The sequence below is a fragment of the Nannospalax galili genome, unplaced genomic scaffold, assembly GCF_000622305.1.
Source record: "Nannospalax galili isolate Female #2095 unplaced genomic scaffold, S.galili_v1.0 scaffold802, whole genome shotgun sequence".
In the NCBI taxonomy this organism is placed as follows: Eukaryota; Metazoa; Chordata; class Mammalia; order Rodentia; family Spalacidae; genus Nannospalax; species Nannospalax galili.
Window position 1 is genome coordinate 42,244 of NW_008348399.1, and position 27,858 is coordinate 70,101.

General features: G+C 44.4%; 1 protein-coding gene across 1 annotated transcript in view; it reads right to left on the reverse strand.

The window, feature by feature from the left end:
• Positions 1-27,858, reverse strand: part of LOC103743840 (CUB and sushi domain-containing protein 1-like) — a 117,238-nt gene that overhangs the window by 33,797 nt on the left and 55,583 nt on the right. The window contains exons 10-15 of the mRNA XM_008845336.1: positions 27,003-27,116; positions 24,687-24,782; positions 19,024-19,227; positions 17,827-17,951; positions 15,486-15,582; positions 9,448-9,552 (exon numbers count right to left, since the gene is read on the reverse strand). Coding sequence (XP_008843558.1) covers positions 9,448-9,552; positions 15,486-15,582; positions 17,827-17,951; positions 19,024-19,227; positions 24,687-24,782; positions 27,003-27,116 — 741 coding nt within the window. The remainder of the gene's footprint in view (positions 1-9,447; positions 9,553-15,485; positions 15,583-17,826; positions 17,952-19,023; positions 19,228-24,686; positions 24,783-27,002; positions 27,117-27,858) is intronic.

The window sequence follows — 27,858 nt, forward strand, 5'->3', positions numbered from 1 at the left end:
TTCTCTATATAAATTCATACTTTCAAAGATGAAACTATATCAATACATTAAAAGGGAAAATATTATATAAACCTTTAACAATAAATAATCACTTAGTGAACATTAACACATTGAAAATATGTTAAAAGTGAAAAGAGAGCCAGGCATGAAGATGCACACCTTTGATCCCAGCATTCCAGGGGCAGGGACAGGCGGATCTCTATGAGATTGTGGGCAGCCTGGTCTATACAGCAAATTCTAGGCCAGATAGGGATACAGGGAGATCCTTTTTCAAAACAAACAAGCCCCCCAAAAGTGTGAAAGATGATCCAACTTGATCTGACCTTAGAGTATCTAATTCAAATAATGAGGGAATCACAATGTTTGCTTTTGAATTCTTTTTCATGGTAATCGTAGATTGCCATTAAAGCTCTCCACGTCTCAGAAAGCATTATAAACAGGTTGTAACCTGTCTCTCTCCCCTCTCCCTGCCCTCCCATTTCTCTCCTGTCTCTCTCCCTTTCCTGTATGAGGCTGTCTGCCCACAGTAAGCATGCCCTCCATGCCCAGTGTTGTGTTTGCTCTGTAACATCCTCTATGTCTGACGGTGAGACCTGTGCTCACAGGAGCCTGACTTTGACACAACTGGGCTAAAATTCAAACAGTTACTTTTGCACACTAGGATTCTTACACTGCCCAGGCACTTGACCATTTCCTGGTCTTCAAGGGCAGCTGTCAAGTCTTACGACCCTAGAAATATTTTGTTGACTCCGCTGAGTTTCCCAGTCAGTGAAGATGACCAGAACACAATCTCCTGAGAAGAACCATAAAATGGAGAGCTTCCGAGCTCCAAACAGCTTCATGTGCTTGAACTCAGCAATGTTAGCACCGGAGGTGGAACAACTATGGCTGCCGTTCGCCTGAGGCCAAGCACAGGGACTGGGTTTATGGCATTAACTCACATAGATGCCACTGCACTGGATGTGGACTGGCTCCCTGCAGACCTCAAACATCTGATTTAGTCAGGGAAAGATACAGAAGCTCAGTTACGGTCACAATTAAACTGAAGACAGAAGGACAAACCCTGAGCACCACAGTCACTGAACAAACATGTCTCTCCTAAAGAAATGAAAGGGAAAACCATATATTTCCACAATCTGTAAGTGGCGGCGGGGGGGGGGGGTTGCAATTAGCTAGGACCATGCTTATAACAGCTCATCTGTATGAGAGGTGCACCTGAAATTCAGCTCTGAAATCCAGCTGTGAATTCCTATGAATATTTTTTCCAGTTATGACGAAACTTACTACTTAAAAGTTAGGTTCAGGCAGACAGGTGATTGACAATTGGATAAATTCCTCTAAAAAACAAGCACTCAAGAAACACTTCTCAGTGGTTAACCTAAAAATTATTTTAAACACTCATATAGCTCTCTTAAATTGGAGCAATTTAAAACCTCTAAAACCCCAGGAGTAATTTATTTTTAAAAACTACAATTTTAATACCCTTAAATTGCACACTCATATGCACGTATAACCCTTAACCTGGAGCAATTTACAAATTCTATCAATTGAGTTGTAAAATCTAAAAAACAAAACATTCCTCTCACTAACAAGAAAAAAACTGAAGTATAAAATCATAACTTTTCAAAATCCATCAGGACACTGTGACCACAGGTGCTCAGGTGACATGAACTCCAAAGAACACGCTTCCTCAAGGGGACAAGAGGCACAGGTGTTGTCTGTGGGCAGAGCGTAGGAGAGGAAGACATAGGGAACCAGGACAGCTTCACCTGAGCGCTGGCAAAGGCTGAGCACAAATCTCCACTGTCTCGGGACCAGGACAGGAGGACTGCCACAGGCACTTGGTAGTAACTGTTGCACAGAAGCCCTTGCTGCACTGGTTTGGAGACCAGGGAGGATGAAGCACCATGTGACCCCTCTCAACCTTCACCCTTAGAGACTCAAGATTTACATCTATGGTGTGAAAGCAAAGTCTGTTACCTCAGGGTGCAGCAACCCCATAGCTGGGAAAAGGGAGGAAAGCATTTCTTGTCTGGAGACTTGGCAGGAGCTCAGACGTCACTTCCTATCCCAAGAAAGAGGTCGCCTAGAAAGGGGACAGATTGGAAGCCTCTTCCCAAGACCAATCACAGGTAGAATTTGACTGCTTTACAGGGATCACAGAACAGCAGGCCCAGAATGAGCTGAGTGACAAACATCATTGGTCTATGGTATGGGGGAGAGGAACACAGACTGGAAAAGATATCCATTACACAGTAAAAGCTGCAGATGTATTACGAATATTGAGCCCCTGACCCAGCCAAGCATGTGGCAGAGGCGGCTCACTCTGGAAGTCCAAAATTGGTGATGCATGAAAGAGAACTGTCTTTGTTTTATGTTGCTGTGTCAAAAACCATGACCAAAAGCACTTGGGGAGTGTAGGGAACATTAATCTTAGTCTTTTCTCTCAATCTCCTATAGCTTTTGGTTTAAGACAAGGAATTCTAATGTTTTAATCCACCACACACCTAGTAAGTGTTTTGTTTAGGAAACAGCACTGAACCTGATAGCCTGGAGTGGTTGAGCCCTTCCCCCTCTTTGGTCAACCCTGTTACCCCTTTGCACTGATTCTTTTAACTTAGTCTATTGGGAAAGACTGTGTGGTGGGACCGCAGCCAAGCACTCCTGAAGTTAGGGCTAAAATCCTACTGAACGTCCACCTTGGATGTGCTGGCTCCATTTGATGATGCCATTGGATGTGCTAGCTCCAATTGATGATGATGATATAACACGTCCTTTTGAAAAAGTAAAAGCTGCCTTTCTGAGTGGCTTTCACTTTGCCTACATGTTACCTTATGCAGCATTGTTGGGGTCTTTGGACTTGAGATTTTATTTCTAACAACTTGGGGGCTCAGTTCATGATTCAAATTCCATCTAGGAAGATATCTAGAACCCCAGATTTGTGGAGATACATCTTAAGGCTTCACTATGGTGACCCCATTTGGGGATTCCTGGACCAGTAAAAACCCAGAAAGTCTGCAGTACAGGAGAAGGGCCCAAGCAAGGACTCCAGAGACCAAGATCCAGATGGGACAGCAATGAAGTCCCTGGGAACATGTGCAGGAACTGAGAGATCTGCCCGTGAGCCGGATGGAGGAAATAATCTGTTCCCTGATCTCAAAATATCAGTAAGGCTTTTAATATTCAACAAGGAAGGGGTGATTTTTTTTTCATTGATTACCAGATGAGAAAATATTCTGGATTAAACCTAGAGGATTCTCTTGGCTAGAAAATGCTTAAACTACATTTTGTGACCAACAGTTGACTAGATGTTTATAAAGTTATAAAAGATGTAATTAAAACGAAGTGATTTGATGTGTTTAAGTCCAATATCACCTTAAGCCCACAGGTAATTTTAGTTTATTACAGGGTCCTCTGTATGTAATTTCTTTGGATTCAACTTTATTTTAATTAAATGATGCTATACAACACCATGTTCCAAGACAACCTCTCCCTCCCGAAAAGCCCCCACAAAACTGCCATCTTCATGATTTCAGTTGTACCTACTTACAAACAATCACCATAATTGGGCTTGTTAATGACTGATGTTCCTTATGAATGGGGGGTCAGTGGGGTCATTAGACACTCATCTGAGTCTCCAGCTACTCTTCCCTAATTACATGTGGCCTCCTGGTCATGGGGAAGAAGGCGTGTGCATGGGCTGGAAGGCTAGAGAGAGGGTGCTTTACCCATGAGGCTATGGGGGAGATGCCATCCACACTGGGTAAAGACTTTGTAATGCAGTTGCTGTCAGGTCACCCACATACCTGTCAGCAATCCGACATCCATACTCTGTAAGTAAACTCCAAATTCACTGGTTCCCCCAGGTGAATTTTAGTGAAATCAAATATTGGTTTGTCACCAGAGCCTTATGAGACAGGATAAGCAACTTGTTGCTACTAGGAAGAAAATTTTCACTACAGATGGTAAGTGTATTTGTTAATGCCTCATAGTATTGAAAAGGAGAACCAATAAGGGAAAGAAAATGTTATCAGGATGTGAAAATATGATTCTTTTAGTAAAAGATATTTGTATGATGATTAAGATGGCTGGATGGTTCCAGAATAAAAAATAAAACGAGAAAGTTTATGTGAGTTTTGAAGGTCTGAGTATGATTCCTAAATTATGTAAAAGATGAGACTTACAGATGTTATATAATTGATCTGAACATTTGTAAGGTCACAGTTTGGTCAAACCTCTACTTGAATTAATGGAGGCATCTAGCTATTTATGTTAACAATGATAGGTACTGGCTTAAAGAACAGAATACCCTTGTTTTTTTGCTAAAGCTTCATCTACATGTTGCATAGTAGTTAAAAGCCCCAGATTGGTGTAAATGACCTTCTGGTGTTTAATAACCATACCTGGCGGTGTATGCTAATGTAGCCAGAGAGATATAAAGGGACAATATTTTATGTTATTCTTTAAGTCCACCTAGGTCCCAGGTGACTGTCGGGCATCTCTCAAAATGTCCTGTAACTATGGCGAGTCACATGTCCTCTTGTTTATAGAGGCCATGTAGACCCCAAAAGGTGAAATAAAACTGTGTCCAATTCAAAGAGGAGGGTCAACAAGGAAAAAATTCATCTTCAATGTTTCCAAGAAAAGCAACAGTCAAGTAAGACCTTTGACTTTTTCTCAGGTGGATGGGACAAGAAGTAAAATGAAGCCTAAATTAGCCCGAGGCCCCTCCCCTGAGACCTCAAAGCCACATCCTCAACTGACCTTGAAAGTCAAAGGAAGCTGGTCAATTTGGCCAACGGCATGGTCTTAAACCCCAGCAAAAAAGTATAGAGACTAAAGTGATCGGCGTGTTTCTTTAAGAGTTCAAGGCTCACACCTCCTAGATTAGGCTTAAGTTCATATGAGATATTATTTTGATAATCATTCCTCACCAATGATTTTCTTCTTGATAAGAAAAAAATGCTTCCAGAAGCAAGACTTCAGGTCTTGACTCAATTCAACCCTGCAGAGCCTGCCTACATCAGAGAGAGAGAGAGAGAGAGAGAGAGAGAGAGAGAGAGAGAGGCCCACTACTGTTTTAATAGAAAACTAAATGGTGGCTGAATTTCTTCTATTGATCCCTCTCTAAAAACCATGTGGGCAGCACCTCATACCATGATTCTGTCCACTTGAACAGCTATCAAAGTGCCTGAAAGCAGATCATTGTTCATCACTCTCGAGTCCAGCCTTGGAAGCCCAAAGAAAAGCAGGGAAGCCCCCGATGGACAGATGCTCTCATGAGTCTCTCAGGAAATTCTCCTGGTTCCCTAGAACTCATAATGCTAATAACTCCTGTCTTTTCTTCTCCCTCATATCTCTTTCTAGACACCAGTCAAGGGTTTCTTTCCTACCTTCATGAAGAAATTATATATACAAATAAAGCCACTGATGTACTTTGGGGCCTTACTTGAGGAGGACCCTGACTACTACATCCCACATCCCCATTCAGCTCTACCAGCAAAATGGCTTGGGAGAATAGGTCAATGTGACACATGATTTTGCCTGAAAGAACAAGGTTGTTCATCTCCCACAGCACAGCTCCGAATGAATCATGACTAAAGCTCTCCAAGACCATAAGGCCCTTTCTAAGGAACTAAATTTTCAAGACTAAGCAACCCATTTCCTGACATGGAAGGCTGGTTTGGAAAATGGAGAGGTCTCAAGGGTTCTATGCTAACCTTGTTAAGAATGATGGGTATCTTGATCCTGTATTATACCATGTTGTAAAGGCCTAACTCAGAGGCTTATGGCGTCTATTAGCAAACAAGTGTCCCTCCCCATAGCAGTTTACTACTCTAAGCTATGACAGAGAAAGAGAGCCAATGCCTTCCTAATGAGTTTGAAGAAAGGGTTACTAAAGGAGTCAGAGGCATCATTCACAGGAAATAATGAATATTAGTCTTTTGTTTCAGACTCTTTAAAATTTTTGCTTTAGGACAAGGAATTCTAATCTTTTCATCTTGTCCAAGACCGCACCCTATAAGGCTTTTGTTTAAGAAAAGGTCCTGATGGATTTCTGAACCTGACAGCCTGGGGCAGGGGAGCCCTTCCCATCTTTAGTCAGCCATTTTTCCACTTCCTTTGCACTGATTTTTTCCAAGTAGCCAACAGGAAACAACTGTGGGGTTAGACCTGAGCCAATGGAAAAAAGACAGCACTCTTCATTAGGACTGAAACCCATCAAATTTTCAGGTCAGGAGTGCTTACTAGTCTAAATAACAGTGCAACACAGCCTTTTGCAAAAGGGAAGTCTGCCTGCCCGCTTTGGTTTTGTTTTGCCCACGTGTTCGTTGTGGAGTACCTGTGGAGTCCTTGGACCTCAGATTTCATTTCTCACAGGGAGAAAAGGTTTTATTTCAGCTTACAGGTTACAAACGCCACCAAGGGAAGCCAAGGCAGGAACTCCGGGCAGAAACCCCAGAGGAGCACTGTTTAGCTTGCTCCTAGGTTCACTTTCTTAAACTTCCCAACCTAACCTCTTTTGGAATGGTGCCATTAACAGTGCACGGGACCCTCCTACCTCAACAGAAATCAAGATAATGTCTCAGAGACGTGCCCACAGGTCAATGCTATGGGGACAGCTGGGATTCCCTCTTCCTAGGTCCCTGGAGTTGACGCCAAGATTAGTTATGGGAGTAACTTCAGATAGATATGCCAAAGAATCATTTGCAAGCAAATTTATTCATGATTTATCATCAGTAACATTTGATTTGTATGCACATTTTATATACCTATACACTTGAGATCCTGTAAAATTTTTGTGGGTGAAGAGGGATCTCAAGGGAAAAGGTTAAGCAGGTCCACTCTATTACAATTGAGGCGATAGTATGTCACAGAAGGCAGAGTGTCTTGATCTTAGTGTGTGTTTTGTATTCTAGGGACACTACAGCAGTTCCTTAGGGCTCAGAGACACTGTCTGTCTGTGTGTGTTCCCAGGTTACGTGAACACACAGGATCTGGATTGTGCATGTTAAGTCAAACATTCTCGGAACTGCTTTCATCAACCCTCCAGATGAGAAAAGTTTGGGTTGAGCAGTTCTGCTCTGTCTTTTTGAAGTGGTGGCCTGGTGGAACTGAGAAACCCTGGCCTTCATCTGCAATGAACTCCAGATTCCTTCAGAGGCAGGTGCTGAACAGTCACCTGGCTCAGGGTCAGATCTGGAGATCTCAGGCTGCTTGGTCCCAACGTGCTTCCTGTCCACACTGATATGTGACGACAGGGACAACTTTGACCTTCCTTTCCTGGCGGGAGCTGGGAGTCCTGCCTGAGGAGCTCAATGAACAGAGCTGTTATTTCACCTCAAAAATACAGAGCTGCCTGAGGACAGACAGGCTCCGAGACAAACCCAGCATGGAGTGCGTGCTGGGAGTCGCTTTCTTTTTCATTTCATGGATATGCATTTTACTGAAAAACATGAATTTAGACATTTTACAAAGTTGGGATAGTAATATGATCCGTGACTAAATGTAGTGATGGATCAAAATATTAGAGTTTCTTGGCAACTTAAATCAACATTACTAATAAGACTTGATGCTGATATTAGTAAGGCAGATTCTATAAAAAGTTTGTAATAGGAATTTTCCAAACTGGGATAAAAAATTAAAGCCTTGGGTGACTCTTCATAGTCAAACGGCAGAACTGAGGTGAGCCTCAAAGACAACCACTCAGAACAGTACAGGTTCAAGTGTGGTTTTGCCCAAAGAAAGAGCAAATGCATTAAATAATGAATGTCTCTGGATTCTCACACAGAGCCTTGGGTTCTTGAAGAGGGCTCTTTTTAGTGAGAAATAGGAAGGAAGCTGGTCTCTGTCCGAGAATCATGAGGATCACAGTAACAAAGTGAAACGTGTACAATTATGCATCTGAAGCCCATGTGCAAAGCAATTTCCCCCATAGTCACAGACTAATTGTGCTGTTACCATTTCTTTCCACAGAAAGCGAAGGAAAGGCCAGGGGCATGAAGAGAATTTTGAGAGGGGTTTGAACAATGGTCAGTTCGAACATGGAGAAACATTGATGGATTTATTGACACAATCATAAATAGGGTTTACATTTCCTATTTGTGCACCTTCACAAAATGTATCAAAGTAGCTGATTGTTCCAAAAGAATCCGTACATAAATAACATCCGCAGGATCATTTTACCCTGTCACTAGAGCAATCCTAGTCGCATAAATTGGAATACATGTGCATAGAAATGCCTATAATAAGTAGGGTCCTTTAAGCCAAGTGTGAAGCAGGCCTGTGGTTGGTGACTGGTGTTGTATATTTATTAGCTGGAATGTGAATGTGGCCTTTCAAAAACACATGCATTACACTCAAGCAAACTGTTTGTTTCAATTTTAAAATTTTAAAAATCACTTATTAAAGCTTACCCATATATTTACTTACTTGCAAATGCTTATTAAAGACGAATACCAACATCAAGCATTTTCAGTGCCTGAAAACAGGCACCCAGGGAAATCTTACTTTTTAAAAATATTTTATTTATTTTTATGTAATGTGTATGGATGTGTTGCTTGCATGTGGGTAGGTGCACCCATGTTGTACAGTGCCAGCAGAGGTCAGAAAAGGGCATCAGATCCCCTGGAACTGGAGTTACAGATGGTTGTCAGCCACGATGTGGGTGCTGGGAATCAAACCCAGGTCCTCTGCAAGAACAGTCAGTGCTCTTAACTGCTGAGCCATCTCTCCAGCCCCGAGAAACCTCACTTTCGCTGGAGGCTCATACTTCACTTTTACAAGGTTTACCTGACTCATCCACACTGGAGAGGATTTGTGAATTTGACCTTTGCCATCCTATTTATCAGACTATTAACACAGCCTCACATCCAATTTTAAAAGGTTGTGGTCTCCTCTGTGAAGCCTTTTTGGAGGATTTGTGAATTTGACCTTTGCCATCCTATTTATCAGACTATTAACGCAGCCTCACATCCAATTTTAAAAGGTTGTGGTCTCCTCTGTGAAGCCTTTTTCCAATTACAATGAATAACCCACAAATGTGGGCCCTGAAGTGACTGTGCTTGGCTGGTTCTTATTTATCACCATTGAGACACCGCAAGGAAGCTTCATGACATTATCTGGATGGGATGATGGTTCTCTAGTTTTGGAGGCTGCTGTGGGTATCTGCTGTCACATATGAAGAACCCAGTCATATGACAGATGGCTGACTCACTCTTAACACAAACACCCTAGGAACACAGCCATTTTAGCTAATTATTCCAGATACTAAGGTCTCCATTCCCTATTCAGAAATTGTATTTCATACAGCCTTGACTTAGCAAGACGCAATTTCATGCACGTCTCGGAGTTTTAGAACACTATTTCACCCTTTGATAAAAGCAGGGATTTTTATTCCTTTAAGAAAGTTGCTCACATGTCCCGGCACATGCAGAACTGACTTACTTTTGTATTCCAGGTGAAATCCAGCAGCCGCGACGCTGATGTCAGACTGGAAATGCAGGCAGAGCTGGTTGGAGGTGCTGTTCAGCAGCGCAGGCACCGTGGTCCCTGTGGAAAGAGCTACAGCTTTAACAAGGAACGAGCAGGCTTTCTATACACGGAACGCCAAGGACACTACCCTAGGCATGCAAGTGCCTACGGCTTGTGTGATCATCTCCTATTCACTCTGAGTGTCGGGGCTGACCGGTGCACGTTCAGCTCCCCCACACTGCTAGCCTCCACTGAGGGTTCTTAGAATGAGGAGCCCAGTCTTACCACACAAAATACCTGCTGCTGTGCCCTGCAGCCAGCACCCTGACCTTCACCTCTGGCCTAGATCTCCAAACAGTGTCTCTTCCTATGCATTTATTCTACACACTGCAAACTGGATAAATCGTGGATGATACATTATTCTGTAGACTCTAAATCAACTTCAGTGAACTCTGGGTACACAATTCTGCATGGCTGGGAAACTCCTGTTGTTTCTGGCATTACTCCGCGATAGGGAAGAGTCAAACTGTGAAGGAATTCCACCAGAAGCTTTCTTCTGTGTATTCCACATTCCAGTAGTGAATTCTGCACTGATCATTCATCCCCCTCAGACATCAACTCCCCTGAGGGAAATGATGGTGGAACAGCCCAACTTCCTGAAGTCCACACACACACACACACACACACACACACACACAAATAAGGTGTGTGGAGTTCTCTTTTCTAAGCTACTTTTCTTACTGTTCACCTTAGAGCACGTTTTTAATTTTGGTCTCAGTTGGCCAATGAGCCAACATTATTAGGTAAGGGACATGTTCAAGTTATTGGTAAACTTCTGTAAATCCAATGGAAGATTCCAGATAGCAGGCCAGGGTCAGGGAGAGGTCTTGCTCCATCTTCAGATCAGCAGCATCAAAAGCGCCAATGTTCTTGTCCGAGGATGCCTCCCTAAGATCTTAACTCACCCTGTTCACAGATATCTTTCCTAGTCTTAGCACATGAGGCAGCCAGGTCTAGGATCCGCCTTGTATAAACCTCTCTTAGCACTGGTCATCCAAATCTCCAGCCTCTGAATGCAGAGATGCTGGGGTGAGTCTCAGCGTGGAAGATCGATCGTGAGGATGGATGGGAAGAGGGTTAGGGAGCTTCTGGGCACAACTTCTGAAGGAAATGAAATTAGGTGGCAGGATATGACAGCTTAGTGCACTGACAAGAGGCTGAATTTAGGGCCAAGGATAGAGATGAGTGGTGTCTTCAGGTGGGTGCAAAGCTGTGGATCCTTGAGCTTTGGGGTCTGTGCTGCCAGCATATCCCCTAGCTGCTCAGGGCAGTTGATTTCAGGAGGTGGGGCTGAATGACTAGGACAAAATTCACCATGAGAACACTAAGCTCATTAGGAATAGACAAAAGAACTCTCACTGGTGGAACTCCTTTGCGTTTGACTTGGAGTTTATAGATTACAGATAGATGGACAGATGGATAGATACATGGTAGATACAAACAGCTAGGTAGATGATCAGTTTTAACACTGAACAGCTGAAGGAGAATTATCTGTAGGGCTATCTATTATCTGTAGGCCTGTCCTCTCTGGGTGAACACCCTCTCCTGGCCCAGCTTCAGCAAAGTGTGGGCCACAAGGCATCCAGCAGGGTACCCCATGTCCTCAGAGAGGTGGGGTTGGCAGAGAAGCAAGGAGGGTGGGTGTGAACCACCTTGCTGATGGTCTACCTGCAGATCATGCATCCATCAAGAAGGAAGATACTCACCAAAAGCATCTCTGCATGGCATGTGCTGCCTTTCAGTTCTGGCACAATCACCGTAATTTGGATAATGCATAAAGCAGAATGGTTTACTGTATGGCTAACAACATCAACCCAGTGAGTTCGTGCTACACGGTCCAGACTCATTTTGCTGATTTTACCTGGTGTCTGGGGGCCTCTGACAGCACCCGAGCCCACTCCGTGGCTTGTTAAACACCTGCAACTTCTACAGAAATCTCTTCCAAGTGCTATGGTTCTATTTCTGGCACTGTGACAAAGCACCCTGGCAAACAGCAGCTAAGGGCGTTTGCTTTATGATTTCAGGTTCCAGTCCATCGTTCTAGAGACGTCAAGACAGGAACTCACAGCATCGCATTCACAGTCAAGAGCAGAGAGAGAAACACACGGGTCCTCGCCTGCTGCTTCTTCTACCCTTGCGCAGGGCGGGGCCCAGTCCATGAAGTGACGCTGCACACGTTCAGGCTGAATCCTTCCACCTCCATCAACGAATCAATACAATGCCAACGAGACATGCCCACAGGCTGACCTGCTCCACATCGCTCCTCACTGAGACCCTCTTCCCAGGAGATTCTAGGTTGTGTCAGGTTGACAATGAAAACTACCCAGCACAGCACCTCTGCTCCTGCAGGGACTGGGAAGCTTTATGTTCTCATTTCCTGCAGAAAGCCCACGAGGCCACCGAGCTGATCAGGGTGCTTCATGGTTCTGGATCCAAACAGGAATTTGTTTTGCACGTACAGGCCATTGTTGCTCCTTTACAAAGTAACCCAGGAGTCCCTGGAGCCCAGTTAGGAACTTGCACACATGTATCATTTAACCTTTCTGTTTGCACAGCAGAATCGAAACTTGCTTCCAGTCCAGGCCCTGAGAATTATGACCTTATCATACCATGTCTCCTGCAAAGCTTGAACACTTTAACTCTGCAATGTGAATATCACCATGCAAGTCTTTCACACGAATGTACTAAGGAGTTATGCATAGTAAATTGCTTTGTGAATTCTGTGTCCTCTTCAGAAATAATCCTGCCAAATAAATCCATGAATTAAAGTCCTCTATTACATCAGTCATGAAATCGAATAATTCAGTGTTTATACATCAGAAGGTCCATGTGTATGTTGGCTCCTAGTCACCTCAGAACAGAGGGTCTGCCCAACCTGGCATGCCCTGGAGTGAACTTCTGGGTCTTTCCAATGTGGTCTACTATCAGGGGCTTATTTCTTTCCACACAAAATTAAAATAGGTGATTTTTTAAAAAATGTCACAGGCAGAATATTTCTGATCATACTGTTTTACTGTGACCTAAATAGGATGACACTTCACAAAGAAAGTGCAGAATTGTATTACTGTCCCTTCAGCCTCTGCTCTCAACATGACAATATCCGATTCCCTTTAATACTGACAGCTACAAATTTGTATGCATTTTGCTCTGTTTTACTCATTTATAATTTATAGGCTGCCTGCTTCTAAAAACGACTTTTCAATAGTTTACCAAAAAAGATCTGCAACATATTCCTGCCCAAGTGGAAATGAAAAACAAAACATTGAATTTATTAAAGGTGTCATATTTTCCTGAAATATATATGTCTTATACGACTCATTGTTTTTGTTTTGATTCAATAATTAAAATGGGTTTAGCATCTGATTTGTAAATATCTTTAAGTATCATAGGAAGAAAAGGCTTAAATATTGATTGTACTCTAAAACATTCAAACTTTTGGGCTGATATGCCATTTTTTCTGCCTGTTACTTACTTTTTTATTATTTGAGAACGTCATGCAAGAATACAATGATATATGATTATATCCACTTAAAACTCTCCTCATACAATTGAACTGATTTCTAACTTACTGAAAATTTGCAATTATAGTCTAAGAAGTCTAACATCAACTTTGTCTCCAGATAGTTCATTCAGTTCCATCTCCCCGTATCCATATTGCATATATGCAAATATTACAGCCCTCTTCTACACTGTTTCTGAGCCAGCTGCATTTGTGGCGACTCACTTCACATAAAAATTTAGTGAATATTTCAATATCCAGCCAAACGTGGATACAAGGGTACCATCTGAGCCCCAGACTTCAGCTGAATTCAACCATCTGCCAGTGACACTCTCACAGAAAGCGCAGTAGCCATGATCATGCGGACAGTGAGGCTGGACCCTTCATGCAGAAGAGGCCCTTGGTCTTTGCCTTACTCTTATCTGGACACTTTAGAAAAGGACACAAGCCAGGTTTTGACTTGAGCTCGATGCTCTTCATTATTCAAACTAGGTATCTGAGGCAAGAATATTGGTGTGACGCTGTGTTCCTCTTGGGACAGGCGGTTGCTGGCAGCTGTGTGTCAGGTGGGCTCTGGCTGCCCGGGTCTGTGAGAGCTGGGGACACCTCCTCCTCTCTGTGCTCAGTCAGTACTTTGGCTGCATGTGGCAGTGTTCAGAGAACATATGTAGAGCAGCATGTTTAGCTTGACACAAAGTTTTGTTTGATGTCTTTTCTGAGAGCTGGGATCTGAGCAGCGATGCTGACTGACCTGTTCCTGACCTGCTGCTGAGGCTCCAGCACTTGGAGAACAGAGGTCTGCAGCGACCTCCGGGCCTGGCCTTGGAGAAGGGAGGTCTGCCATGCCCCTCACTCTGCTGTTTTCCTGCTTTGCAATGAGTGTGACGTCGTCTCACCTACACTTTGTCAACAAGCTTGGCATTCACTAAGGCTCGGTCACAATCTATGACTTTATGTTATTATTTCCAAGGACTTCCATCTTCTGTCATCCTGTTCCGTGTATTAGTGAAGATCTGCAGCATGGGAAAGTGTTCGTTCATCTTCTTAGATTCTTAGAGCACCAGAAGTCATAGACATCTACCATACATATTTAATTAAAAATGGCTATAGATATAAATAATAGATTTTAAATTGTTCTTTTTTTCTTTTTTCTTTTTTCTTTTTTTCTTTTTTTCTTTTTTTTTTGGGTCTTTTTGAGACAGGGTCTGCCTGTAGCCTCAGCTGGCCTGGAACTCTTTAGGTAGACCAGGCTGGCCTTGAATTCACAGAGATCTACCTGTCTCTGCCTAGTAGTGCTGGGATTAAAGGTGTGTACCACCACACCTAGTCTCTCACTGTTTTTAATGATAGAGGCCTAATACTTTATTTAGAACAATATTTCTTATATACACTAAAAGTTTCTATAGATCTCCTAGTAAATGGAGCTGAAACACCTGGTGGGGATGTCAGCCAGGCTTCCTGTGCAGAGAAATTCCAGGTCAAGCTCCTTGGCGATGGGTCATTTTCCATCAAATTTCCAAGGGTGTGGAGAACCAAACGGCAGACATACAGTGGGAATCAGTAGCAGTCAGTGTTGGGTGTTTCACTACCCAACACCTACACGGTTGTCCATGAAAGATGTTTTCATTCGCTGACAACTAAATACAAGATCCCTGAATCATTTAAAGGGATAAAACCAAACGTGTGGCAGACACTGTGGGAGGCCTGGCTCTTCTCCACTCCTTGCCCATCAAGTACAAAGAGAACACAAAAGAAATGATTTAACTTTTAAAAAACATCCAAGTGATAATTTTTGTGCCATTGCACAAAATTTATGTCTGAAACTTGCTCCAAGGGATGCAACAGAACTTAATCCATGCTGCTACTTTCAAGATACAATTGAGCACCCATGAGAGACACAGGTTAGCCTAGACTACATGCTCAGAGTGTCAGCCACTGAGGTGCTGTAGGATAAGGGGAAGAGGGTGAGGCCAGGCGTTGGTTGTCTGATGTGCGAGGACTAGGCACTGTGAGAGGTGACTAGACGACACAGATGCACGTGTGAAACTGGAAAGGACAGGAAAGGACTGCATTTCCTGGTAAGCATGGATGTCTGGCGTCAGACTTGAGTTTTGCCACCATTCTTTCACAGTGAAGAGAGGTAATCACAGGCTCAGTAAGCCCCGCTGCACAGGGTCACCCTTGGGTCGGAGTCCAGATCCATGTCTTCCTCTCAGCCTCGTCCCCTCCCATTTGTGTCATTGGTGTCCCCTGTTCATGGCAGCATTGTGACCAGCACCCCTAGCTTCTGGGCTGCCTGGCTCCTTCAGATGGCCGCCTCTGTGGTCGCTCTCTAGCACCTTCCTCACTGAGGAGACATGTGGCACGGGTCGAGGTCCATGGGACCATTGGCTGCATCTGCTTTGACTTTAGCTCTGATTCATAAACAGAGTGTAGGTGTCACACATCCTACCTGAGAAGCTGCCCAGTCTCGGGGCCGACACATCCCCTCCGTCATGGATCTCCAGGGAGTCCCAGTTCTGCTCCGTGGCAAAGCTGATGACCTGAATCTGCAAACCACAAGGCAGGGTGAGTTTGTGTTTTTGTTTAATCACGTTAATCTAACCACATGTGCTTTTCCATGATCAGGACAATTGTACACCAAAAACCTGGACTGTGCGTCACACAACAAAGAGGACATGGAGGTGGGAGGGGATGCTGAGGTGGACATGATTAACACATATGTGTACATGCATGAAATTGTCAAAGAACTCATAGAGATACTTTCAGTTAAGTTCATTAGTACTTACAAAATCTACAGTGGACATAAGTATTCAAAGAATAAAAAAATTCAGACTTCCCTGTAAGGTAAACAGGTCCTCAGGGAATCACATGTGGGCAATGTCTATTTAAGGCCTTATTTTGTGTTAAAATGGGTTATATCTTGAGAAAGGATTCAAAGATCTTACACAAACTGTAATACACACACATACACACATAAACACGCGCACATGTGTGTACACATATGTGAGTTCATCAGTAGGTCCTTTAAAAATTACCCTTTCTTATTCTCCTTTCTAACATCAAAAACCTGCACATGGATGTGTTTTCATATAGGTTTATATATTATGGCCTAGGATCCACATATGAGGGAGACCCTAGCCTATAATACATGTAAACTTTTACTTTTCAAAATTGGGTAACCTCACTTCACATTATACATTCTAGATCCATCCATTTTCCTGTAAATTTTGTGATTCCATTTTTCTTTGATCTGAGTAATAGTCCATGTCATATATGTACTGGGTGGAAATCAGTTTGGAAGTTCCTCAAATAATTAAAAGCATCACTACTGTATGACACAACTGTCTTACTTGTGGACACACACCTTGAGAACTCCAGACCCCACCATAGAGACCTCTGCACCCTGTGTTTACTGACGCTCTATTCACTATAGCAAGGAAATGGAATCACTCTATTTGTCCATCAACAGATGAGTAGATAAAATACTCTTTTTCTGTTTTTTTTTTTTTTTTTTGGTTTTTTTGAGACAGGGTCTCCCTGTATCCTCAGCTGGCCTGGTACTCACTATGTAGACCAGGCTGGCCTTGAACTCACAGAGATCTTCCTGCCTTGTGAGTGCTGGGATTAAAGGCATCTGTCACTGTGTCCAGTTTGGATAAAATATTCTTAAAAAGGTAAATGTATATCAAAAAGAAAGAAACTAATCCATGATGGGTCATACGAACATTTTTGCAAGTAAAACTTCCCATAGTTTTAATTATAGAAATCAATTATGATTATTATTAAAGATTTTATTTTTAATTATGTGTGAATATGTGTGTTGGGGGGTGTCCTATGTGCACCTAACTGCATGTGCCCATGGAGGCCAGAAGAAAGCAACAGATCCCTTGGAGTTGGAGTTGCAAGTAGTTGTGAGCCACCCAGTCTGGATACTGGGAACTCAAATCATCTCTTAACTGCTAAGCCATCTCTCCAGCCTCAACATCAATTGTGTTATTACACTGGGCTGGATAGCCACAGTTGTGAACTTGACATGCAGAGGGAGAGGGGCCCTCAACTGAAACACTGTCTCCATGGATCGGCCTGTGGCAGTGGTGAGAGGCATTTTCTTAATTGGGAATTGATGTCAGTCAGGCCCAGCCCTCTGTGGGTGGGCGGGTGGGCCTGGGTTGTATAAGAAAGCAGGCTGAGCACAGGCCAGAAAGCGGTGAGCTCTGTGGGCTGTGCTTCAGCTCCTGCCTCCAGGTTCCCGCCTTGCATTTCTGCCTTGGCGTCCCTCCAAGATGGACTGTGCTGTAAGCCAAACAAACCCTTTCCTCCCTGCACTGGTCTTGGGCAGTGTTTTATCACAACAGAAAACAAAGTAGGACATACAGAAACATGGTTAGAAACATTTTATAGGACTACTAAGATGAGACAGTTTCCCATCTGTGTGCATGTGGCATGGGGGTAGGCATCTGAGCCAGAAAGAAAGGGACCAGGAAAGGGGTGCAGGGCACGTGGAGGGGAGCGGAGGGCAGTGGAGTGCCACGAGATAAGCGATTGTCAAAAATGTGGTCATAAAATCCATTGTGCCGAATCCTAACTCAAGCATCTAATGATAAACAAACAAGGAGGAAGAAAGGGTGAAAAGCAGTACAAAGGGAACTAGAAAGGATGGAGGGAGGGAGGGAAGAAGGAAGCCCAGAAGGCAGGAGGGAGGGAGAGGAGAAAGGGGGGGAGGAAGGCAGAAAGGAGGAAACCCAGGCACTACTTGAGCCACCTTAGGGGCCCTGGGCTTGAGGACGTACCTGGATCCCTGACCCCTCGGTCACTATGATCTTCCACACACAGTTCAAGTTATTACCATAGGGCTCAGGGTAGCCTGGGGACAGAATCGTTCCTCTCCGCTGAGTGAAATTACCACTGCATGGAACTGGAAGACAGAGCCATGTTAGGAGGACGCCAGATGAGGTGAGGACTGAAGTCAGATTCCCTCTCTCTGTGATGAGGTCCGCAGAAAAACGTCTGCTGCTACTTTCAATGGTATTTCGGGCAAGGTGGAATCGAATGACAGACACCTGTTACGTCACTGAGTTACAGGCCTCCAGTCTACAAATCTGTTGATTTTATAAGAAGCGCTGTGAGGTTCCAAAGCTGTCTCTGCCATGCATTCTGCTTGGAACACTGCATCTACTTTAATGTGAGGATATTTGTAGAAGGTTCTTTTCCATCTACAGACCTGCCCCTCTGAGTGATACTAATGGGTCTGTGAGCAAGACAGGGAGAAGAGACACTTAGAATGTGTAGATGACTTTCAGTGCTAATCAGAATTGCACCAGTTTTCTCAGAAAAAGGAAGTAAATAATGGTAATTAAGTATGGCGTCGCCCTGCTGCAACCAGCGGCCTTCTGGGCTCATCAGCACAAAGGCCTTACACAGGTGATGCCATCAGGCAACATCCCAAAGGATTTTTCCCTGCAAAATGAAGTTACGCTGTGTTTCTGTAACTTTAGAACCAGTGGCAGAGGTAACAAACACGAGAAGTCAAGCATGTTTGAAATGGATTAACCTGATGCTTAGGAAACACTGTTAGTTGCACCAGTTTTCTCAGAAAAAGGAAGCAAATAATGGTAATTAAGTATGGTGTCGCCCTGCTGCAACCAGAGGCCTTCCGGGCTCATCAGCACAAAGGCCTTACACAGGTGATGCCATCAAGCAACATCCCAAAGGATTTTTTCCCTGCAAAATGAAGTTACGCTGTGTTTCTGTAACTTTAGAACCAATGGCAGAGGTAACAAACACGGGAAGTCAAGCATGTTTGAAATGGATTAACCTGATGCTTAGGAAACACTGTTAAGGTTTGGTGCAAATGGGTTATTTGATATAATTTATTGCTCTTCACGTAGCAAAGGCAATTTTGTGAAGACTGATGACACGGCTTTGACCCTGCTGGGAGGTTATGACCCAATCCCAAGCACTCACATTGCCTCATGGGCCCCACTTACCTACACAGCTTGGGATGGTGTCGTTCCACTGAGCCAGTGCATTCGGCACAGACTGGCAGCGGATGGCCGTGGAACCCTGAAGGAGGTATCCTGGGTTGCACTCAAATCGAACGATTGAACCTGCGGAAAACTCAGAACCAATCCTCCTTCCATATCTGGGCTCTGGGACAGAACTGCACTGAGTGTCGCTGGTGCGTGGGACGGCTGGGGAGAAAGCACATGACACAGCTGTCGTGTCTTCTCGGGACGCTGAGACACTGTCTTGGAAAGAGTGGGATCTAATGGGATGGATGAGGGGTGGACACTGAAGCCTGCCACCCCTGTAGGGAGCAAACCCAGGAGCACTTCTAAGACTGTACCTCGTCCTGTGAGGGCCCTGGGGACCAACACAGATGTCTCATTCAGATGAACAACACAGGAGAGCAGGAAACTTACTGTCTATGATATTCCACTGGCACTGAAGCAATCTAATTAATTAAAAACCAAATGACTGTGCTGCTAATCAGGTAGGATGACAGCTTGTACTTCCCGTCAGCCGTATTTGAGTCTTGGGGAAGATCAGTTCTGTTAAGCATTCATTTAGATACAATCTTTGTGTAGTAGTAACTAATAAGTAATTAATGATAAAGAATTTAAAAGAGTACCACCACATGGTCTAGACATTCCATTTCAAGGTATTTATCCAGTAGAATAGAATTCAAAGTCTCATAGAAACACCAAAACCAAGATACTCAAACAAATTAAGAGGGTGTTCTGCTTTGGATACTCTGTTGCTGTGGTGAAACACTCTAACCAAAAGTAACTTAATGGGGAGAGGGTCTATTTGGCTTCCACTTCCAGATCATAGTTCATCACTGAGGGAAGTCAGGGCAGGAACTCAGGGCAGGAACCGGACGGATGCAGAAACCATGGAGGAACCCTGCTTTCTGGCTCACTCATACATAGGCTTGTGTTTAGCTTTCCTATGCAGCCCAGATTCACCTGCCCAGGGTGGTACTTTCCTAGTGTGCTGGGCCCCCTACATCAATTAATAATCAAGACAACCCCCCACAGACATGTTCACTGTCCAATCTGATATAGAAAATTTCTCAATTGAGGCTCTCCCATCAGATGTCTGTAGCCTGTGTCAAGTTGACAGTTAAAGCTTAACTAGGACAGTGTCCCTCGGAGGATTATTGGCTAAGGAATGTGTGCTCCATGCATTTATCTGAGGGAATTTTATTAAACCTTTACAATGAAGGAAATCTTGCCATTTGCAGCATCATGGATATATCTGAAGGACATTGAGTTAGTCATGGCAGAAGACAGGCTGCACTAGTCCCTTACACAGAGGAATTAAAGAATCTGAACTCTGAGAAGCTTAGAGCAATGTGGTGTCTATCAGGGGCTGGGAAGGGCAAGCAGGGAGCATCAAAGCAATGGGTGTGACTGTTAGTTGTGTGGATGAAGGTTCTGCAGACCTGTCGTAGAATGCTGGGCCTTCAGTCAGCAATGTTCTACTGTGTATTTAAGTTTGTTAAGACGGTGGACCTCACACTCCCTCAGTGCAGAAAGACAATGACCTGAAATTATAATGGAGGCCCTAGGAAGTAGGAATCGTCCAGAACATCCCATACACAGAGTGCAGCTGGCCAACCTGGAGGAACCCTGAGGCCCCCAAGGTAAGATACATGTCCCAGGAGAGAGGCTGCTAACATGTATGCTGCTCCTGCTTTCGTTCTTTGCTGTAGGACTTAACTCTGCTTCAAGGAAGTCAAAGAGATGAGGAATTTCACCTGGGGACAAAATATAAATAAATGTACATCCCTGTTCCTCCGTACAAGACGATGTTTTCTTTTAATGTGGGCATTAGGATAGGGCTAGGCTTTAGGGTGAGTGGCTCAGGTAACACTAAGGGACACATTGAATTAACATGTTCATCCTACCAGGAGAGATATGGGAAGGAAGGGAAGGTTTCCTCTGCAGCCAATGATTCCATCTATCAAGAGGACCAGAGGAAAGCCTATGAAGGCTTGATAGGGAGAGAAAGGGAAGAAAGCAGGGCTCTGGGGCTGGGCACAGAGGTGGTGACGAGACCCAGACCATCACTTTGCTCCCCAGGGACTCCTTGTGGGACAGTGACTCCTGGTAGGGCAGCCAGGGAAATGGCTGCATCCACATCTGCTGTCATTAAATGCTATCTCTGTGAGCTCTGGAAACAGAGAAGAGAAAGGGAGAGGGCCAGGTCAAGCAGCAAGGAACAGCGATCAATAGAACACTCCTGCAGGCAGGCAAGGGAGTCCTTCTGAATGACAGGAAGAGGAACACTAAGAGCCTTGGTGACCCGAGGAGTCACCTGTCCTCCTGTTGACCACAAGTCACCTTCCTGGGGAGACAGCTGTGCATGTATGCTGTGACAGAGAGCATGATGGTACAACTGGTGCCACAGCAAGATCAACGCCCCCACCTAGTGTGAGTGGAGGCTCAGCCATACATGAGTGTTCATCCCATTCTGCCCCATCTACCTCCTGCATGAAAATGAAAATGCCCAGGGATGAGCTGGCCCCCCGAACAGCATGCTACCCAGCCTTCCTGAGTGGCGTCACACAGCCAAGTCTCATCACCTGCCCTCCTGGCTCCCTCTCCCATCTCTCCTTGGTTCCCACGGTGTGTGGACCTCCTTGTTATAGGAAATAAAAGCCTGAGATGTTGGGGATGTCTTAGATCTGTGGGTGGTGGGCATGGATTGGTGAATCTTCATGTAAAGTTGGTGCCAGACGTTGACTTGGTTGTCCATGAGAAATTACCAGCTATGGGATCATTTTCTATCTTTTCAAAGGGAATCTGGCAAAGTTGGATACATGTCTTAGGTGGAGAAGTTTGCCACAGCAGTCAAACTCTACAGATAGCTAGGCACTCTGAAACATGCATGTTTTATCTGCCTTCTGCTCTTCAAGGTAGGATGTGAGGTGGTTTCTAGGACCCCATTCTCTTCAGACTGCCATTTCCTCATTCAAAGTACAGTCCTTCAAGACATACTCATGTGCACAACTTCCTTAAAACAATCCTTCAGGCTGCTTTCCTAACAATGGTGTTTTGCTTCCAGTAGGATCCAAACGATGGCAGACACCATTCAGGTAAGCGCTTCTTAAAAGCAATCCCACGGGGAATGACGGGGTGGCTCGGCAGGTAAAATGACTTGGTACCAAGACTGATGGTCAAGTTTGATTCCTGGCATCCTCAGGAAGGAGGAAGAAGGAAATTGACTGCCACAGGCTCCACATGAGCATTCTCTCTCTCTGTCTCTGTCTCTCTCTCTCACTCTCTCTCTCAAACACACACACACACAAATAAATGCAATAAAAACATCATTTAAAAAATCAACCCCATAGTATAGAAGTCAGATGACTTTGATTAAACTAGAATTCAATTCAATGTTACAATGTTTTCTATCTGAATGCAAGTTACATGGTAACAATCTAAACACTAGTTGAAAAATTAATGTTATATCAGAGTATATCTTTTGCATAAGTATAGAGGAATTTAGAATAACTGCCATACTCCAGGATGACACACTATTGATTAAATTTGCATTATCTATAGGTCATATTTTGTTACGACTGAATAGTGGCATGAGGGAAGTAAAAACAGATGCCCCGGGGGGACTCTATAATTACCCCAGTGCCACCACGCCTGGCTTCAGTGACAGTATTTTTAACAAAATGAATATCTCTAAGGGTGATATTTCTGCTTATGCAGAGTTACATAGAAAGAATCCACAATTTGGCAAAGTTTCCACTTTCCTGAGCAGTTTCACCTACATCATCTGCCACTTGTATAATTTCAGGGAACTGCTGTCGTTCTGGGTCCCAAACCTGAGGAGAAGCCCAGAGTGTCACTTACATACAAGTCACTACAGAAACTTTCTTCAAGGATTCCATAGTTGTCTATTTTCAAGACAACTGTTATAAACGAGTGACACGGCATCCACATGCAGTTACAAATACATCTCCCAGTCAGACATCTCTCAGAGTCAGAAGTGTGGAAAGCAAAGGGAAGATACATCGTAAGTGTCTGAGAACAGATCGCAGGCCTGGGTGACCTGTGAGAACAGATCGCAGGCCTGGGTGACCTCTGAGAACAGATCGCAGGCCTGGGTGACCTGTGAGGGCAGATCGCAGGTCTGGGTGACCTGTGAGGGCAGATCGCAGGTCTGGGTGACCTGTGAGAACAGATCGCAGGCTTGGGTGACCTCTGAGAACAGATCACAGGCCTGGGTGACCTGTGAGGGCAGATCACAGGCCTGGGTGACCTCTGAGAACAGATCGCAGGCCTGGGTGACCTGTGAGAACAGATCGCAGGCCTGGGTGACCTCTGAGAACAGATCACAGACCTGGGTGACTTCCCTGCAGTCCTGAAAGCCTCCTCCTGTGCCTGCTCTCTCCTGCAGCACTGGGGAGATCTGTTCTCTGTGATCCTTATCTGCCTGGTACTGCATGCGTCAGACCACATAGACCACATGAAATAAAACTGTAAACAGCCAAGGGAGAAGTAAGCAGGGTTAGGGTCGGCTGGAGGTTTCTGAGTACAGACCTGGGTGACTTCCCTGCAGTCCTGAAAGCCTCCTCCTGTGCCTGCCCTCTCCTGCAGCACTGGGGAGATCTGTTCTCTGTGATCCTTATCTGCCTGGTACTGCATGCGTCAGACCACATAGACCACATGAAATAAAACTGTAAACAGCCAAGGGAGAAGTAAGCAGGGTTAGGGTCGGCTGGAGGTTTCTGAGGGACATGGGGACAGCCTCATAGCACATCACTGAGCTGAGCCAGAGACTGGATGTGCCTCATTGGGGCCTTACAGGGAAGAACGGACAATCCTGGGATGTATGCACACAGTACTGTCAGAGAAAGGGAAGATGCTTATACTGAAATACTGTGAAAGACAGTGTGAGAGAACCAATACTCAACCTTCCCCATCACCAGCGACAGCCAGAGAGCCACATGCCACGGCCCCCTGTGCCACAGGTGAGTATGTGCAGCCCCCTATGCAGGAGGTGAGGAGGTGAGTGTGTGCAGCCTGCCTTCCACGGCCCCCTGTGCAGGAGGTGAGGAGGTGAGTGTGTGCAGCCTGCCTTCCACGGCCCCCTGTGCCGGAGGTGAGTGTGTGCAGCCTGCCTTCCACAGCCCCCTGTGCAGGAGGTGAGTGTGTGCAGCCTGCCTTCCAAGGCCCCCTGTGCAGGAGGTGGGCAACAACAGATGAAGGAACTCAGAGGACATGCTTCCTATCTCTGGTGACTGAGGGACATTTTCTACCTCTCACAATTGTGTTCTCCTGAGAGTTGGGGAATCTAACCAGACAAACTGTTACCATTGAATCACATGTACAATTTGATGTTGAATGTTCTTGGTAAAAAGTATATCTTTTATAAGCTCTTGCTACAAAATGTGAATTCCTTAGAAATACAAAATCACTGTGCTTTAAACTTTCACCACGTCAAAGGAGAGGCAGTCGGGGAAAGGAGCCCCATGCTGGTGAGGAGAACACTCCTTCCCACTAAGTGCAGAGGAGGTCTGCTCCTGCTTCCAGCTCTGCTTATCTTTCAGGAAGATTTCGATGAGCTACACTAACATAAATGTGGAAGCCCGGTGTCAGGAGTCCAGTGCAGCACGCTGGGTGCGCCTCACCTTGGTACACGAAGTGGAAGCCCCGTGCAGATGCTCCGCTCTTAGCACTGAACCGAAGCAGAATTTGATTTGATGTAGCCAGGGGGAGAGTTTCACCTAGAAATGAAAGGAGAGGCCATGGATTAGATCTGGAAGGCACACAGCTCTGAGGGGGTGATGGCAGATGGCGGGACTCTGCAAAATAAATACTAAGTTGAATGTTGGCCATAAACATCTAAACTTAATAATAAAACTTGATTTTGGGGTTTAAGACCCAAGTGTATGCTTTTATACTGTAAAACGCTGTCCTGCTTGTGAATTCTATTAAGCCATACTGTAGTTCTTATGTAATGTTGTCTTTTGACAGAAATACCAGTGGTCCCTGTAGTTGCTAATACAAAAGTTCCAAGTAGAGAATGAGACATTTTCAGGCAAGTTTATTATTACTTACTAAAATTATGGTTATTAAAAAATTTTCTTAGAGTCTGAAATTGATTTAGAAAAACATTAAAGAATTGAAAAAAAGGCCTTTGGAGATAACTTTTTAACCTTGAGAGCACACACAACACCTGGGGAAGCATCTCTCTGGCACTGTAGGGTGCTGAGAACCTCCACAAACTGTTGGAGGAGGGTGTTACTGTGTGTGAAGAGCTTGTGTGTCTGTTAGAGGCAGCTGTAGGCATGCCAACGTATGACACTGTAGGTACAGCTGTGAACCCACTGTGCGTGTGACAGCTGTGAACCCACTGTGCATGTGACAGCTGTGAACCCACTGTGCGTGTGACAGCTGTGAACCCACTGTGCGTGTGAGAGCTGTGAACCCACTGTGCGTGTGACAGCTGTGAACCCACTGTGCTTGTGAGAGCTGTGAACCCACTGTGCTTGTGACAGCTGTGAACCCACTCTGCGTGTGATAGCTGTGAACCCACTGTGCGTGTGACAGCTGTGAACCCACTGTGCGTGTGACAGCTGTGAACCCACTGTGTGTGTGACAGCTGTCAACCCACTGTGCTTGCGACAGCTGTGAACCCACTGTGTGTGTGACAGCTGTCAACCCACTGTGCTTGCGACAGCTGTGAACCCACTGTGTGTGTGACAGCTGTGAACCCACTGTGCTTGTGACAGCTGTGAACCCACTGTGTGTGTGACAGCTGTCAACCCACTGTGCTTGCGACAGCTGTGAACCCACTGTGTGTGTGACAGCTGTCAACCCACTGTGCTTGCGACAGCTGTGAACCCACTGTGTGTGTGACAGCTGTCAACCCACTGTGCTTGCGACAGCTGTGAACCCACTGTGTGTGTGACAGCTGTCAACCCACTGTGCTTGCGACAGCGTGCACAGGACCTATGCAGGCCACACAAAAACCCAGCATGTCTGGGAAGATGGACAGGAAGGTCCAGCCCTGGCTGAGGCTCTGTTCCAAGTGATGGCTGCTGGGAGAGGGGGAGTCAGCTTTCTTTACGGGTGTGATGCCCGCCAGGCTCCAAGGGATGGATCCACGCCCAAGAGCCTTTGGGGAACACAGATTGGCGTCAATAGGCCTTTTAAAAAAGACAAATAATAATGGAGGACACAAAGTGGGAGGACAGGGCAGAAATGGAGATGGGGTCTGAGCGTGATCAACATGCATCATAGTCAATTCTCCAGAATCAATTCAAATATTTTAAAAAAGAAAACCACAGGGCTGAGATCTGAATTCAGAAATGAGACAAACAGAAGTAAGCAAATCTTAACTTCCGTGGACCAAAGCCTGTGCTGCATACAATTAACTTTGATGGGTAAAATCAGAGTTTCCAAAATTTACTTAGCAAATGCTGAAAAGGTGATTCTAATAGTACAAATAAGGGTTTATCTACCACGAGGGCTGGGGAAAGGGACAGAGCTGAGCTGGCCCAGCAGCATGTGGGCATCTGAGTATCTGTGGGGACCAGCAAGAAATCAAAGCCCATGGGTGTTTCCTGCATATGTTACATATTTGTTTGGAACTATTTAGGGAAAAATGATGGGTGATTTTATCCTCAGGAAGGATAAAAAGAAAGATTAGAAAATAAAATTCTTTATTGTCTCTTCTTTTTCTGATAAAATCCAATTTTAAGATGACTAATTTTTTCCCGCAATCTTAGTAAGTAAAATGATAAAGTCAGGTAAAATAGGAAGAAAACACATCCAAAAATCTCTCTAAAATAAGCCTTTGTTAAACACACCTGCAAACTCCTAGGTGAATAAATTTCCCATTCATCGAAATGAAAAAAAAAAAAAAGGAACTAAAGGACACGTTTGACAATAATCACTGGAGCTATCTAATGGAACTCAAGATAAAATCATTTAAGCTTTACCTGAATGAGACCCCGAAAGAGAGCTGAGAAGCCTGGCCTGAGGGTGGGTTCCATCAAACAGCTCAGCCAAGTCGTTCAGGGCCGTCTGGAAGTAGGCAAACTGTCCGAACACCACTAGAGGGGACGGGAGGGTGGCACATGTTCTTATGAGGAGAAACGGATGGCGTGTTCACTACACTTCTTTATCATCGCCACTGCCTATTGTTTACACTACAGAGGATTGTTATTCTGGGAACCTTGTAAAGTAGGACAAGCACGTTTCTGCACAGATAATCATTTCAGTGATCAAACAGTTTTGTTTCTTGTTCTTTAGTACTTTGTAATAGGAGGGAAATAAAATTATTTTATGTATAATTTGAATATTGAGACAGTTAAAAAACAAATATAACCTTTATTAGTGTAAAATATCCATGTAGGCCTTCTGTTTGTCTATTTATTAGTGACATTTTATTCTATGAAAAATTAGCTTCTAACTGAGACCAAGCTCCATAATAATTTGGTATGGAGTTTAAAACGTTCCAAAAAATTCTTAGAATGCCTCGTTCCCATCAGCCCATTGCCAAATAACAAGACCTGACTCAGAACCCTATTTCAGGAACTGCTTGTTGTTACTCAACACTATAACTTTTTAAAAATTATTTAATAACCACATACTTAGAAGAAGCATTTCATTACAATAGCATTGACATATTTAATAGCAATTTCCTGAGCTAAGATGCACCTCTTTCAAAACTGGCTGTAAACTTTTAGGTTTGCAGTTGAATTACTACAGTTATACAATATTGTACTCAGTATAAACCCTATAAGACATAAATTAAATGATGTTTTAACCTTTAAAAAGATCTCCATTTCATTA